At 41.1% G+C, this 17,894-nt stretch overlaps 1 protein-coding gene across 3 annotated transcripts in view; it reads right to left on the bottom strand.

Moving 5' to 3' along the window:
- Positions 1-12,855: 12,855 nt before the first annotated feature.
- Positions 12,856-17,894, bottom strand: part of PDXK (pyridoxal kinase) — a 78,588-nt gene continuing 73,549 nt past the window's right edge. For all 3 annotated transcript variants that reach the window (XM_005306822.5, XM_042860629.2, XM_065578279.1), the window contains one exon: positions 12,856-17,648. In XM_005306822.5, the coding sequence (XP_005306879.1) occupies positions 17,536-17,648 (113 nt within the window). In that variant the 3' untranslated portion in view covers positions 12,856-17,535. The remainder of the gene's footprint in view (positions 17,649-17,894) is intronic.

Here is a 17,894-nt window from a genome sequence, read left to right as displayed (position 1 = left end):
CTTCCTTCATAGGTCATATTTTCTAGACCTTTAATCATTTTTGTCGCTCGTCTGGACTCTCTCCAATTTGTTCACATCTTTCCTGAAACGTGCGCTCAGAACTGGACACAATACTCCAGTTGAGGCCTAATCATCGCGGAGTAGCGTGGAAGAATAACTTCTTGTGTCTTGCTTACAACACTCCTGCTAAAGTCCCAGAATGATGTTTGCTTTTTTTGCAACAGCATTACACTGTTGACTCATATTTAGCTTGTGGTCCACTATGACCCTCAGATCCCTTTCCGCAGTGCTCCTTCCTAGGCAGTCATTTCCCATTTTATCTGTGTGCAACTGATTGTTCCTTCCTAAGTGGAGTACTTTGCATTAGTCCTTATTGAATTTAATCCTATTTACTTCAGACCATTTCTCCAGTTTGTCCAGATTATTTTGAATTTTAATCCTATCCTCCAAAGCACTTGCAACCCCTCCCAGTTTGGTATCGTCCGCAACTTTATAAGTGTAGTCTCTATGCCATTATTGAAGTCATTTTTCCAAATACACCTCTACCCCAATATAACGCGGTCATGGGGAGCCAAAAATCCCTACCGTGTTATAGGTGAAATGCCATTATATCGGGGTAGGGATGGCAGGGCTGCAGCGGTGATTTAAAGAGCCCGGGGCTCCAGCTGCAGGGAGCCCCAGGCCCTTTAAATCGCCAGCGGAGCCCCGCTGGCACAGCCCTGGGGTAGGGGAGGCAGGGTTCCAGTGGTGATTTAAAGGGCCCGGGGCTCCCCGCAGCAGCCAGAACCCCAGACCCTTTAAAGCGCCGCCGGAGCCCCACTGCTACCGCGTTATATGCGAACCCGTGTTATATCAGGTTGCTTTATAGCGGGGTAGAGGTGTAGTATCTCTCCCAGCTTGTTTAAAAGGTAAGTTTCTTAAAAAAAAAAAAAAAAAAAAAAATCCTTTCCTATCAAATCTCTTGCATAACATTTTGATAAATTTTGAGTTTTGTGTGATGCTGTAATTTGGCATCATTAGTAATCTGGCTCCAAATAAATGAAAACATGCTGTTGACTTATGTTATTGTTGTTTCAGATCTCCTTATAATTTCATGGATAAGCAAGTTTAGAGCAGTGTAAAAAATATCAACCTTGAACTTGGTTTTCATGGCTATAGAGAGCGGTCCTGTCTCATCATGGATTTCCCCCCTCTTTTTGCCTCTTTTCTTCTTGAAATCTTGTTCAAGGCTCAGGTGAGCTGCTACAAGTTTTGACTCGTGAAGAATAAGAGGCCAGGATTCTCAAAGGCACTCCCATTCGCTTAGAAGTGATTTCATCAGCCTTTAGGGTGACCAGATGACAGGAAGAAAATATCGGGACACAAGGGGGGGTCACTGGCGGAGCAAAAAAACCCAAAAAACCGAGTGCTGCCGGTGTAAGGATACAAACAGCTCCCTCTCCCAATTCCCTACTGTGACCCAGTGCTGCCGGCAGTCGGGGGCGGGAGCTGAGAACAGCCCAGGGCTGCGGGCAGTCAGAAGAGATTATGCACCCTTCCTTAGGTATGCATACCTTCAGCCTCTGGTTTTTAGGAGGGGGAGGGGGGAGAAACCAACAGAGAACAGCTGAGTGCTGCCGGCAGTCAGAGGAGAAGAAAAAAAAAAAGCCGAGAACAGCTGAGTGCTGCCGGCAGGCCGGCAGAGAAAAAAAAAAAAAAAAGCGGAGTGCAGCGTCCCGACCGAAGATCAATCGGGACGCGGGACAAATGCCTAAATATCGGGACGGTCCCGATTTTATCGGGACGTCTGGTCACCCTATCAGCCTTGGGAGCATAAGCTTTCGTGGGTAAGAACCTCACTTCTTCAGATGCAAGCTTATGCTCCCACGAAAGCTTATGCTCCCAATACTTCTGTTAGTCTTAAAGGTGCCACAGGACCCTCTGTTGCTTTTTACAGATTCAGACTAACACGGCTACCCCTCTGATTCTTCATCAGCCTTGATTCTTTACCAAGTGTAAGCCCAGAGTTTTGAAGAAAACTACTTACGTTGTCAATAGCTTGTAAAGTTTTAAACCAGAAAGTGGCCAGTAAAATGAATATGAAAGATTTTAACCAGTCAGTCAGGTTCTTCCTCTGGTTTCACCAAAGCTTGTAGAATTTCCCTCACGCTCTTCACTAGTGGTTTCACTGCTTCAATCCTCTCACTCCACCGAGTCAGCGACATACCATACAATATAATGTTTGCCACTTCCTGTCGGATTTCCATTGTGAAGGAAAAGAACTGCACAAGTCCACTGATGGCTGGTCAGGGAGACAAATTTTTTTGTACCTTTGCTTATTTCTACTGAAATATAACCCCTCTGCCCCCTTTCATCTGATTCCCTGTGTGTGACTGGCATATTTAGAACTGTAGCCCATCCTTTTACTAAAACTGAATGCAAGCTGGATCTAGGCTGGAGCTCCTTCGGCACTTGCCCTTACGGAGCTTAGTAATAAGTAAAGGTTCATGCTATTCAAGGACTGTGACCGTGTCACATGCAGGCTGCACAGAAAGGACTGCAGCAGGCCCTCCCGCATGTGTGTGGAGTCCAGCACAGTATTCTCAGCATTTCCTGCATGTTATTGTCTTTCAAATTCATGTATAACCAGGCACGGAGGACTGCCATTGTAAGTGTAAGTGTGTGTGTGCCCTTAGTGCCACCCCCTCCCCCTGGCTATACCAGCACCCCCCCTTCTCTTCTCCTCTCAGGTGCCAACCCCCTGCCACCAGCAGCCTGACCCCCTGGACCCTAAGCCCCTACACATACCCCTTCCCAGGAGCCTCAGGCCTCGAGGGAGCTCTCCTACTATTTCCTTCCAGAAGCCCCTGCCTTCCCACCCCATTCCTTACCTTACCCCTCCCTGCTGGCAAGCCTCAACCTCTGGTGGCAGGTCCATTCTGTTGACACAGGCCAGCCATGGGTGTTTAATTGCAGTGTAGACCTACCCTAAAGTGCTAGTGCAAACTACCGTTTTAGGTATCTCACCTTGGAGAACTGCACGCAAGATTGTCTCCACCAGTGCCAACAGCAGCCATGGTAGAGAGGCCACTGTATTTTTCTCCCTTTCACCCACTATCAAACTCCAGTCCTGTTCAGTGGGAGAGCCCAGCCACACTAGTAGAATATCCATATACAGCTTTGCCTCTACTCAGCTACTTCTTGGAGTAGATTGAGATTGTCTATAGCGAGATATTTCCATAAATCAACCACATGACCCCATAGATAAGGAGTCGAAGTGGGTCAATAAGCAAAATGGCTCTAGATAATACCACTTAGACACAGATAATAGCTCCTGACACAGCTATTGCATAATAGATTTATTTCAGAAAAGGAATCATTTCAAGAGTTTTTTTTTAAGAAGATGGATAAAAAAGCTTCAAGAACACATTAGGGGGACTTTGGCTTATTAGCCCGTCACATATCAGAATGCAGCCTAATGCAGCTTGCAGATCAAGACTCATACATTCTCTTCCCAGCACTGTCAGTTACCTATCGAGTAACTTGGTCAAATCACAATGTGGTGTTGTGAGGACTGGGCCTACAAATTTACTCCAATTGTGAGTTTAACCGTAAAAAGTGAGTGTAAATTCGTAAGGTGTCACAATAACCTAGAAGAACAAATGTTGTAACAAGTGTAAGAAGCTGGATTGGTCTAAACCAAAAAGGCCATGCTGATATATTCTAAAGGCTGTTAAAATTATGCTTGATAAAAGCAGGAGATGTGAAGCTTGAAGTTAATGAGCCAAAATTGGTATATTAGATATTAGGCTCAATTGCTGGACAAAATAATGAGGTGATGGAATATTCTACCCATCTCTCCCTTCCTGAGTCCTTAAAAGAGATTTTGTGGGACAAGTATGAAAGAACAAAAAGGACAGATGGAGGTTACTGGAGCAAACATAACCCCCATGGAGGCGACACACACACACACACACACACACACACACAATCTCCTGGGACCCCAGGCCTTCTTCAGCCTAATTCTGAGGGATGTCCTGAGCAGATAGAGCCAGAGAGAGCGATCCAGATGACATCACCACCCCTACCACCTCCAGCACAATCCCAAACTCCTTCGGGGATGAAACTGGATCGGACTTTAACAGCAGCAGTTTCAAGCTGATCTTAACCAACTTCATTTCTTTTCCCCAAAAGGATAGTTATTGCCATCTCTAATACCATTTCAGAGATTGTCAAACAAGGGGGTTTGTCCTTCTAAAAACTCTCTTCAGCTAAAGGGAAAAGGAACAAGGGATGTTGAAATAAAAAAAAAATATTTAATACTTTTCATTTCAAATGCTTTAACTCTTTGCCCTTCTTTTCTGGATCTTTAAAAACATTGTGTTTGACGTGGTACTAAGCAGACTGAGGTCTAATATACTACATTCTTTAACACTGTTTAATGTGAGACAGTGATTAGGTTATGGTAACACCTTTTGCCCATGTATTCAACCTAAACTGATGCAACATTATATTAATACAGTTAAGACAACCATGTCTGTGCCTCATTATCTCCACTTACCAGACAGGAAAAGACTGACCTACCTGTGAAAAGTGCCAGCTTGACACCTCCAAAGAGAAGTCCTGTATTTATCCAAGGAAAACAGAAAGCAATTGCAGTGAAAATTTCCACTGCTAGTGCGCTTTTAACTCTGAAATGGCAGAACCCCTCCTAGAGATTGACTCTGTCTGAGCACCTCTGCCAAGTTTGCTAGTTGCTGTCTGCTACAGATGATGGTAGGTTTTTTTGCAATGTGAACAATCTGTGTACTAGGAACTAGACAAATCACCAAATGCATTTCACCGAAGTCAGTAAAAAACCAACACATGCAATATGCCAACCCGCATGTTTCTTTTCTCCCACCTGCTTCTAAAAAAGCATGCATTAGCCCCAGCTAGATTGGATGACAGATTGCTTTGATCTAATATGGCAGTTCCTATACAGGACTAGGTTTATTTAGTGCAACGAGACCTAAGGCTCTCCCATGAATTCTCCTATATTATTGACTCTCAGGTTGGCACTCTCCTGGGCAGGCAGAGGGGCATGTGCACAGCCAGGGTGACAAGACGAAGCGGGAAGCCACGCTGACACCAGCGGGATATGGTGTGAGTCAAGCTGACATGGTGAACAAAATATGGCAAAATAGCAGCATTAGCAGGGTCTTGCTAACAGTAGGGGGCACTTTCATTCCAAACACTTCAATTCAGTTGCTCATCACATTCAGCTGAAAATCATCTTTTCTGAGAAGTATGGCATTGTTCTCTAATCAATATTTCCTTTAGAATTAATGACCCCAAAGTGTTCCTGGGCTGTGAGGCATACTTTGACACAATAAACATTCAAGAAATAAATACAACTCCAAAGTTACCAATTGTTCCCGTAGCACACACACAGAAGTGGACCTGCATTGAAGTGAATAGCCATATTATTCTGTTAAATTATAGGGAATTCACATCTACAGAGAAAGTTCTCGCTGCTGTTTTTTCTTTCATTGTGATATAAAGAACACTCAGCAGGTTGATGCTTTGCTTGCTCAGTAACATAATTGCACATAAGGTGATGCTGGCTGGACATGGATTCATACTTGCACCTCATCAAACTGCATAAGTACATCTGGATTTTTTATGAAACCCCTCTATTGATTCAGAGAGCAAATACAGCATCTGCAGGGTGAGCTTCCCCACAACTATGTCCCTATGAGACTACCTGGAACATGAGGAGATAGGTAATCATTTGTATACCTTTCTTCTGTGACTATCAACAAGATGCCCAGTTGTGGTGGGGGCTGGGACAGGCTGTGAACATTTGCCCACCAGACATTGGAACGAGACCTGTCACTTGTTCTACAAAATAATTTAAGGCTGTTTGGTGAAACTTTGATGACTACCAACTTGGAACAGATACTGACCAACGCCTCAATCCTCTGAACTAGAGGCTTGCAACCTGACCTGAACTTGATGGAACCCAACTACAAGGGTCAGGTTCAGGTTGGAAAACAACCAGACACCCTCGGCTCAAGTTGGGTTGTCTCTCACCTTCTCCTGCTTGTGGGGTTGGTGCAGCTGCAGCCTCTGCTCCTGTCAGCTGCTACCTCCTCGCTGTGCTGCGTTTGCTGTACAGTGAGCGTGCCGAGTCGCAGCACCTCTCACTCCACAGTGCACATAGTCCAGCAGGAGCCGGTGGCCGGCAGGAGTGGGACTCGAAGCTGCCACTGCACTGAGCCCACGGGGCAGGCGGTGACTGGAGATGGATTGCAGGCACAGGGGGTGGGGAGTGGGAAGACCCCACCAGGCCTAGTCCCAAGGAGAAGACAGTGGTGCTGACATAGGTTTGAGGGGAAGTGTCAGGTTCTGCTCAGGTCTGAGAACGACTTGACTCTCTTGGGCTTGGAGTGGGCTCAGGTTAGGTTTCAAAATTAGCCCTGAGCAGACCTCTACTCTAGGGACACTTTCCCCCTATTTGTCTTTGTCACCATTAACAATATACCGTGTGCATTGCTTAAATACCATCCTTCTGCTTTACAATGATGATTTGAATTCTAAGGAACAGCAGGAATTTCACCGCAAGTTAGATCAACCAGTTAATGTCAAACAAGTTACCCCTGGATACAGGGGTCATTGTGAAGTTCTCTGGCAGGTGTGACACAGGAGATCAGACTAGATGATCTAATGGTACCTTCTAGTCTTAAAAATCTCTGACACTAGCCCGGGGGAAGGGGTGGACTTGAAAGCCCAAGCCACGTCTCCACAGCTCTTTTTAGCTTCCTAACATAAGCCCGTCTAGCCGGGCTGGGAGGCTCTCTCAACAGGTCTTTTGCTCAGTAATCTTTTACTACTTTGACAAACTACACGGTGGCTTGCTGTGTTTTACCTTTCTTGTGATTGAGCAAGAGAAAAATCATAATTAACGATGCATGTGAGGTGAGCACTGGCCCCTCATTCTACTATACTCTTAGTGAGATTTGCATATGAAGGACTCCAGAGATAAATAGGTCATTAAAAAACTCCAGGTAAACCGTTTAGGAAAAGAAACATTTTATTGAAAAAAAAATTACATTTCACGTATACACCATGAAAATAATTATTTGTGTTTAATCTTCATAAGAAGAGGTTAAGACTTTCACAAAAACATACACTCTGTATTACAGCATTACTCTATTTGATAACAGATTCTGGTGGCCTCTGCCCTGTTCATTTACACTGGACAGCAGTACAGCAGGATTAAATGTGCTTCAAACTAAAGTCCTACACATTGGCCTCTTCCAGATGCTACCACCTTTTGTTAAGAAGAAGAAAAAAATCACCAATTGGGTCAATATTTAAGGTTCATTTTATATATTTTAAGTAAGGCCAAACTTCAGTCCTCCTTTTCTTAGTTAATTCAGAAATCAACAGCCTGGAGAAAACACCAATGGAAGATGATTCCAAACTCCTTTTTCTCCAGCGATTGAATAAGTGAAAAGCACAGTAAAATGGCATTTAGGAAATAATGTTTCTTCATTTTCCAAAGTGAAAGTGACATAAAAAGGCTACATTTAAAATGGCGCCAACAGCAAATTGTAAGGTCACGATTCAATGGCATTAGAATATCCAGAACTTAAACCCTTCTATCACATCATCTCTCTCCTAAAATGACAAACCATACTATAGTTTTCCAAGATTTTGATAAGTCAGGAGAAAATATTGTTCAATCAGTATTGAACATTTCTTGTATAAATATCAATTCTGATGGAGCCACTTGGCACTTATGGACAAAGGCTTCAATCTAGCAAAGTGCTTAAGCACATGCTTAACTTTAAGCACATGAGTAGTATCACTGAAGTCAATGGAACTACTCACATGTTTAAAGTTAGGCTCATACTTAAGGGCTCTGCTAGACTATCATGTATATACATCCACAAGTGCTCTTCTACAATTGGTCATTTATTAATAGGTTCTTCAGACAAAGTAGTACTAGGCTGACAGCTGACAATGACAACTAGTATTATACTGCCTGAAACTATATCTTCTGGAACTCCCTTCCTCATAGGGATACTAGTATTATTTTGGTTCAGGACGTTTTTTTTTTTAAATCTGTAAATAAAGAAAAAAATACATATTAATGCCACTCAAGACTGGGAGACTTAAAAAAAGGAACCCATTAAATGCTGAAGAGTGCAGCACAATTCAAATCCAGCACAGTGTTTTCGACAGTGAACAGCAGGGTTTATTGGGTGCCTTACATTTTTCTTGTGCGAAAACTATGAGTTCAGTGTGGCAGGTTTGCTGCAAGAACTACAATAATTTGTTCTACAGAAACAGTCTAATTTTTAAACAATTCTTGTCAGATCTGGATAACACTGACAATGCGCAACTACTGTGAAAACAGGCACTGTGAAAGCTACTTCACACTACTTTACCTACATAATTATAGTTGTAAAAGGCAATCCCTATCCAGTTCTAGTGGATCTTCCGATGACAATGACAATCACTGAACTACAAATTGTGCAACTGTGTAGTGGTTTTGCAGTGGGAGAGAGGTACTCGGTTGAAACAATCAAACTGAATTCACTTGAGAGCACTGAGATTTCAATATTGGTTAGTGATTAAACACCAAAGTTCTTCATGAAATAAGTGGGGCCCACCACACCAGCTGGCAATTCAGTATCAAGCATATCTATTCTTTCAAAATGACATAGCATTTGGGTGTGGAAGAACAGATGATGTTAATTGTATCTTAGAGTGTTCTATTAGCCTCATACATACTATTGTAAAAGTTAATGAATATAATTTAATATATTACATCTTGCAAATGCATTCTTAACCTTTAATGCATGTGGATAGCCCCATTGACATCAATAGGACCTACTTGTGCACATTGAAGTATAAGCATGCACATGACTATTTGCAGGATCAAGGCGTAAAAGTTTTTGTTGCTCTTAGAATTGGGCAAAATCCTGCCCCTAATTGTGTTATTGATTTCACTTTAGAAATATACAAAAAGAGGTGCAAATGATTGCCGTATGCAAGCACCTTCCATTTATTTCCCCTATGTGAATCTAAGGGCTCATGAAAGCTATGCCACTGTTGGAAGTCTCATATGGTTAGAAAGGCAGCAAGTGACCCATGAGGGCCCCAATACAGCAAAGCACATAAGCATGTGCTTTAATATCAAATGCATGATTTGCTGAATCAGGCCCTGGGGGCTGTATTTGAAAATAAAACCAAACAAACTTGGCTCTCCCTGCCTTAGGGTTCCAAGCTTCCAAGAACTGGTCCATTTCCTCCTGAAGGGCAGTGCAGATAGAGAAGTAAGTGCATTTTGATACTGCCATCCCTCAGGGGCTCTATTCTCTCCTCAAGACTCATCACACATAAATTGTGCCCACAGATCCCAATGGGAGTCGGGCATGTGCACAGTAAAGCACAGAATAAAGCATACCCTCCTCTGTCCCATGTCACATGATTAGATGCTCCATCAGGTTTTTCAGTTCTTTGCTATTTCTACAAAGCAGAAGTAGCACTTTCTCAGGCCTGGATACGAAAAAACTCCCAAGAGAAAACAGCTGATAAGTTCTTCCCCAGCTACTGGAAAAAGTGAGGTATTTATAAGTGTTTTTAGGAGACTGGACTGTTTCTTTAGAAAAATAAGAGAAGGGAAAGAAGACATTATTGTTTACTGTTGTCAAATAATTTCTCCAACCTGTATGTATATATGGCTGGGATATGGATACAGCATCCAACATTGGACTTCAACCCTGTTTATCTATGCAGGCAGCCCCTCGCCCCTGCATGGAGGCCCTGTAAAATAAATGTAAAAAAAACGAAACCAGTTTCTTGATACTTAGAAGTGATTTGCTTTTGTCCTATTCTCCCAGCCCTAAAAATTAAACATAGAAAAAGTACATCAAGGTAAGAAATAATTGGTCTGACCGTCAAAGGTGCTGGAAACCCACAACTCCAACTGAATGGGATTTATTGGTAACTCAGCTCTTCTGAAAGTCAGGCCATGTATTAAAAAAAAATGTTCGTAACACTTCAAATTACTACAACTTGCTGGCCAAAAAAACCCTTCACTTTTCTCCATCCATACTGTTTGTCTATTTTTGCACTCCACTCTGCATGGGCAGCTAAACAAAGCCAGCCAGCTTCACAGTCAGTTTTAGTTCAGTCATGTTAACTTTGATTCTCTTGACTCATCTCAGCACCTCCGAGACATGTTTAAATCAAAATCCATACGTTTCTAACTTACCCCAGCTTTATTTATTAGTACTATTAATGCAACTCAAAACTGAAATTTGGGGCTACTGATGTTTAAAAAAAAATCAATGCACAAATTACAGTGGGCTGGGCAGCAACATTTGGCCCTTTATCTACTGTACTACTGCACCCCTCCACAATTAAGCATATAAGCCTTTCTGTAGCAAGAACAAAATGCACGAGAGCCAACCAGAATAGACACAAACACTATCAAAGCCGACATTTTCACCAGAAATTAAAACCATTACCATTACATAGCACTCTGTTTGTCTGGCATAAAATTCATTTACTTATTTTATATGCCTCAAGGACAATCTTTAAGAGATGTAAACATATAACAGGGTCAGCTATTCAATACGAAACACCACACAAATGTCAAGTACATAGAAAGTTAACTTGTAAATATTTCTCTGTTTAACAATTTAGAACTAAAAAAATATTACTTCAAAGGCATATTTTATTTATTTGTAATCTGTCCAGGGCTGTTGGGGTTGTACTTATCCCTACCATGTCATAGCCACCTTCTGCTCTCCTCCCTCACAATGTTACGTTCCTGGAAGAGGCAGATATGATGTGGCTAGGACTTGAAGCCACAGTGCTGTCTATAAAAATATAATTCGTAAGACTTTCTGCTCCCATTCTGAAGGCCTGCACAGCCAGCCCCCAAATTCTGCATTTTCCCCCCACTGCAACTAAAACTTTAACACATATACACAGTACATATGCTACATTCTTCTAGACACAGATTTTTCTAAATAGCAATGCAACAACAAAGGCAATACGTACGTTATACAGGTAATTTCAGTGATAACATATGGCACAGCCTTCAAATATTGTTGGTATTTTCTTCAATGTGCTACCTTATTCTCTACAAATTCAGGGATTTTTTTGCCTCAAGACCTGTGGTTGCTCCCAGAGGCACCAATTGAGCAATATGTATCCTTATTCAGGAAAGTACTTCAGACACATGCTTAACTGTACATATATGTTTACATCCCATTTACTTAAAGTTAAGCATGTAAGTGTTTTCCTGAATCAAGGCCAGAGTGAGCTTGTAGCTGGAGCAACAAGTGCCAATTCATAGGATCTTTTTTTTGGTATCACTATCGAGGCCTGGGATTGGTTTCCTGGTTAACTGTATGGAAGCTGTGGGGCTGCTATACAGCTTATATGTTCTTCTCTTCTGGCTAGTTTCCTTTTGACTTAATTTAAATGATGAGCAACTAGCTTGGGATCTCATTCTGAAGAAAACATATGTTAAAAACAACAGATTCCCTGTAAGATCTGTCTTCAAGGCTCTTCTTTGGTAAAATAAGTACCCATTTTCATGTTTCTGATAAGCATCGGGGCATCCTGTTTACCTTAAATCTTCTAATATAAATGTGCATAAACTCACCGATTGACCCAAATATTTAAAAGTAAGAGATTTCTAGTTTCAAAGCTTAACAACTATTGCAGACTTGAAATTTTAAGTTGCTGTGCACAGCAAATAATTTATTTCAGAATGCTATGGAACAGAAAACTGTCCTCGAATAAAGGGACTCATTTGTCAATAGTTAACACCAAGAGGAGAGCAGAAAAATGTATTTTCAAAAGCCATTTTTCTTTTGAAAATATTCTACTCTAAATATTTAATTAATAAATCTGTTCCATTGACTTAAATAGGCGTTGAAAGGTACTCCAACAATGAAAAGCTGCAATCTGATTTAAGAGAAATGATTTGTTTAGTGTTGAAGCTTCAGTCAAGAAACATTTTGGTTTCTAAGTAGCTGGACTATGTGTTAGTTTTATACCAGCGTCTAACTCAACTTTTTAAAGGGGTATAGGGGAGCCATTGTTTCATTTAATTGGGGGGCACCAATTTCATTTGGCTAAGTGACCAAATCAGCCTCTCTGACTGGCACCGGCATTTTTCAGAAGTGACTTCTTTAATAGAGGAACTCCCATGTTTCTCACTAAACTGGATGTCTGCCTTCTTCCACTCACAGAACGGCCCGAATGTGTAAATTATGCCATATGGATATAGGCCAGGGGACCTGACCTGGCACTGCACTCCCTTCGATTTCACTGCTCAAGAAGCAGACCAAGGAATGAACTGTGGTTCTTGTTCTGGAGCCCCTAATCCCTGATGAGGGCAAAATACTCTCTCACCCTAAGCTTTCAGTAGCACGTATATGGGAATAGAGATGCAGAATGCCAGAGTCACTTTTCAATTGGAACATGTAGGTTTCCCACAGGCAATTATGGAGCTAAACTTCCTCTATAAATCAGTCTAGCAACCTCGAATCACTAACGCCATCTCCTCTCCATTAGTGAGCTTTAACCCGTAACCTTCCAGCAAGTTCCTGCTGCTATGAAAGTTATTCAAAGAAATGCGCAGAAGACAGGCCTCTTATTCCTGCCCCCTCCCCCAATCCTGTGGTTTTATATTGGGACCATTTAGGTGCCCAAACGTGGGCTTTCCCCTTATCCACCCAAGCTTTAGATCAGATACTAATCAAATCTTAATCAAATCCACTTACTCAGGAACACTGCCGAACTGTTCTTGTTTTGTTTAATTCTGAAATGGTCAACGTATTCAGAAATAGGAGCTAACAATTTTTATGCACAACCTATTAACGTAGACATTTTTATTACAATCTTTCTTGCCACAGATTGTCAAATAAAATAGACTAATACAATCACTGTAACAGTATCAGACAACGAATTAACATCAACCAATCCAGATACGTATAGGATACTCTTAACAAGGCAGTATTTTTAGCTAGAAACCTTGGTCCTCTGATTCTTTTGTATGGTATGTTGATTATAGATTTCTTGCGTTTTAAATAGAAATCAGCAAATGAACATCTACATTACCAATTTTAATGCAGATTTTTAAAACGTGTATGTATGCCAAGCATGAATAAACTTCCACAACACTTTTTTAAAAAAAAACTTTAAAGTGTCGTTATGCATGTATCTTCCAAGGAAGTCAGCAGAAGTTTTATGCATAAAAAGGTTGGGTTCCAGTCCAGAATAGACTAGATAATTAATTTTTAAGAGAGTTTTGGTCCATTCTGCATCAGGCTCCACAAATAAGTGAAACTATAATAATCAAAATGGCTGCACACAAAGAAATTCATTACAGAAAATGGGTTCAAACACAATTTAATTAGCTCAAGTAACACCAGCCTTCCATTTTGTGACAGATGAAAATTACTGAACAGAATGATTGAATCTACTGCTCTCTGCCAAGTTGCTTGTACCTCTGCAGTCATTAGAGACATTCATTTTAGTTTGACAGCTTTTCTTTGGATAAGGATCTGCAAGTGGATAAGACTTGACCCCTGTGATAGACTCATTTCCTTTAAATGGATAATGGGCAACTGTGCTAAAGGCCAGAGTGAATACTGAGCCATTTCCTAGCTGCTCTGGAAGTACGTATAATTTTTGTATCAGTTACATCCAAGAGAAAAGAAGAGGGAATAAAAGAATGATTGGATATGATTGTGTTGAGTTTGTGCAGTGTGGCACATACAGTTTGTTCTAAAAACACTAGGAAAAAGTGCTGCATAACATTTCACTAGTAAAAATGCCTGCAAGTTATATGAATTGCTTTAACATTTAAAAATACCTTTGTCCATATGTTATGACTACAATGTACAATGTTACAAGGTAACTACAATGTGCACTTACGGTCAGTTTCTCAATGCTTCTTCAATTATTAGACATTGAGCCGGCTTCTGCAGCTGATGATCTAATTAAAGTCCCGGAAAGAATATCATTGACTTCAATGGGAGTTCATTCAGATATCATACAAGCATCTCCCATTGACTTCAACAGAAGATGGTAGAAAGAAGTGGCTGCAAATTGTGGCCAGTTCATAACTGAACTTCTCCAAGTTCAATTCTGCATTTTAATGTCTTTCCTTTCCCTCTGCTTTCCTGTGGGTATTGTGTCAGTTCATCACAGATATTAAACTAGAAGGGCCTTACTGGAGGGAACGGGGGACGAGGAGAGTCCGCCTTCCTCTGAAGCATCCGGCATAGGCCACTCCTGAGGTTTGAATATCTGATTTAGACCACAGGTCCAAGCTGATATGGCAAGTCACAGGCGCCTCGTATTAGCTTGCCTCTGTTTTGCTTCATAGGAAAATTCATTTTGGCTAAGTTTTACAGATAAAAATTCTGTATTGAATTATTGTCATTTAACTTATTAACCCCTTTCATGGAATCTATTATTCCATTTTCCATATTAACCCCTGCCTTTTTCTAGAAGCACAAACCAATGTATTTGCTCCTAAACACCAGAAGAGACTCCTTTTGTACCATCTTATCGCAAGCTTGCCATAACTATGCTCTCTTGATGGCAAGAAGCTTGGATCTGTATTGTTACTGCTGCTTTTCAAAAAAGAAGAGGATTATGAACCTCTCTCTTTGACCCCCTGACATGACGAACAGGAATTTCTCACTAAGCTATGGAAAAGCTGAAAATGCTGTAGGGTCTAGTCCTATAAGTTTAACACTGTGAGGCTATTTAAAGAATCATTGTATGAAGAGATGGAGCAACAGTCTGTTGATCATAGCTTCCCAAGTCTCTGGGAATGACTGCAAATGTCAACATGAAATGTTATGAGTTTAAAAAAATGAAATAAAAAAGGTTTATGCTTATAGTTATCCCTGGGGTGGGCTACATGGCCACTAAGTGATAAGCACTTGGTAGTGGTAAAAATGTATTTGTGTTGAAAAATAAGTAGAAAGCCCTTGGAGTTGTATTACTGAAATATAATTTTTATTTAAAAGCTATGCTCTCTCATTTGAAAGTTGATTACATTTCCCATGCAGCTTCCACAGCAAACATTGTATGATAAAAAGGGCAGTTTTTATGTAATAAAGATGAGTTTTTAAACATATGGGAATTAGCCATTAGCTAGAAGGAAAACAGCTTTAAACTATTTAAACATACAGTGCTGAGGACTTTGAATGCTGGACAACAGCCATAAGCTCATGCGCTGAAGGAGACTGCTATGCTTTATTCCTATTACCAGAATTATTATTGCTAGGCAGTGATTTCATGGTGGAGGTTATTGTAAATTGTGGCAATACAGTCAAGTTTACTAAGTAATTTCCAGGTTCTTTTGTGTGTTTCTTATGTCAGAAGAGCAAATTTTTAACTTTTAATTGCTGAGTGCATTGGCGATGATAAAGTATTAGCCACTTAGAGCAAAAGCTGAGAGTTCTTCTCTTAAACTTACTGCAAAATGCATTAGCATCTTGCGTGTTATTTGCTTCAGAGATGCTGAAAGAGAGAGATTTAAGAAATCTATTAAAATTGGAAAACTTCCACTCTATTAAAAAGAAAAACATTAAATCTGTTTGGCCTAAAATTAGTGATACCTGTGTAAATTCTCTCCCTGAGGTCTGCTAGTAGAAACAAAATCGGGGCTCCGATGGCAGAAAGTCCACTTGGATGTTGGATGAACAAAGACTACAGTGGCACAATCTACCTACAACCCAAGCACTGCTGAGGGACCTAGACCTAGCCAGTTGACACAGCTTAGTAAGACCTAGCCAGTTGACACAGCTTAGTAACTGGGCAGGGCTGGCCAGGAAGAAGTTTCTGGGAAGGCACCCAGGAAACACACAGATCAAATGCTTTTTCTGGGCAGCCTCAGGCAGAGGATGGGACTTAAACTACCCTCCTTTTAGCATCTCCCTCGGTGCACAACTGCTCCCTGCTACTGCAAGAGGGTGCAATTTGTATCTGTGTCCCCTAGGATGAACAAATCAAGCTCACAGACTGTGTTTTCAGGTTTGGGCACATACAATACACTAGGACTCATTCTCACAGGTGCAGAGAACTTGCAATGCCTGTTGAAGTCAAGAGGAGTTGCAGGTGGTCAACATCTCTCAGGAATATCCTCACTGCCTAATCAGCACCCAGAATATAGAAATTGTCAAGAAACTCATTCTGAGAGCACTTCAGGGAACAGGATTTCGGTACAAAAAAGTTAACCAATAAAAATTCCCCAGTTGCCTCCATGGAAGGAGGGAAAAAACTAGATCAGGAGGAACTTTATACTGAAGTGCTTCGGTACTATGGATGATAATAAGCAGTCTCATAGATTCTTAGATACATTCGAACATCCTGCAACACACATTAAAAAAAAATTGCTATTTGTTTTGGAGAGCAAGCATAAAATAATTCAGTAAAATTCAGATCATGAAACTGTCTGAAGAATGGCATTATGAACCAACTAATCTCTCTACTTATGTCTGCAGGCAAGTGTAGGCAACTGTTCACTATTTAGTGCTTTACTGATGACACTGTTGTACAGTGCTCATTTTTGTTAAGCAGGTGCACCCTCTGAGGTTTCTAAATTGAACCATCCATGAAGGGTAAAATGCCCTCAACAAATAATGAATGCTGTCAGTATCCCAATGACTTGCTATCCGTTAGAATACTAACAGGGTTACTTTTACAAAAGGTAGCCACATCGTCTTCCTTTCTTAAAGAAGCTTTGTCTTGAAGTCTTAATAAAAAAAGAATTAAATCTGGTCCCAGAGGTAGAATTACAAATTTCTACTTGGTGCTACTGACTGGCTAATTAGATTAGTAACGCTGGTCTTTTCTGGAGTGGAACATGGGGACAAAGTGATGTGGATACTTGTGGTCACTGGAAATAAAGGGATTAGCGCCTATAGAAATTGGAATCACATATTCATTCACAGGCTAGAAACAGGAAAAGTTATTAGCAACATGAAGTTGTACTTCAAGACCTCTTCAGAGCACCTAATGCTAAATATCTCCAAACTGCTCCCCATACACAGCCTGAAGTTGTGTGCAATTTCAACCCTACTGAGTTTCATAGAAGTCAAGATAGTGAATACCACAATAAGCTGCCAAATGCCTTCAGCTAAGGGAGTAGGTAGCTAGTGAAATTGGCACTAGATGCTTTGCTACAACATATATGCCAGTCAGTCAGTCATTCCACTAGCAAATTCATACCCAAAGCCTTTCGCGAGGCAGGAACCTGTGTATTCTCTTGCCTATGGTACACAGACTGAGTGAATTTGACAGCCATTTTGATAACTGCGAGTAAGTTTTACTACTCACTTTTTTTCCCCCCTTAAACCAAGCAAGGCCAGCACATGTTTGATTGTGGATATCTGCCTATGCAGGGCACTATTTCATGGAAGTCAGGTTTCTGTCACAGATCTAAGGCAAACATTACAATTTACAGGAAAGAAAAAGAGGACATCAATACATTGTGCGTCATTGGGAGACATACAGCCTTTATAATTCAGTAGCTTTTATTATTATCTCCGGGTTTTCTATGTCCTTTTTGCTTTGGACCATTCTCAATTCCAGCTGGGCTGGGCTAGGTTTGTTTCCTTTTCCAGCGTGTGCTAAAAGAAGATATTGAAGTGTCAATAATAAACAAACAAACACACACAGACACACGAATGAATAACGTTTCTGTCCTGTCCCCATCATCACTTTTTTCTCTTCTCATCCACTGTGCTACCACTGCCCATTGCCTCCACCTGAGGGTATACAGCACATTGTTGTTTCCCCCTCCCTCCATCTCAGGTACTTCTGCAGCTCCACCATTATTTAGAGACTGATCCTAAGAAGTTCTGAGGGCCCTCAAC

Source organism: Chrysemys picta, chromosome 1, assembly GCF_011386835.1.
Source record: "Chrysemys picta bellii isolate R12L10 chromosome 1, ASM1138683v2, whole genome shotgun sequence".
Classification (NCBI taxonomy): domain Eukaryota; kingdom Metazoa; phylum Chordata; order Testudines; family Emydidae; genus Chrysemys; species Chrysemys picta.
The sequence above is the reverse complement of the archived record's forward strand: the minus strand, read 5'-3'. Positions and strand labels throughout refer to the sequence as shown.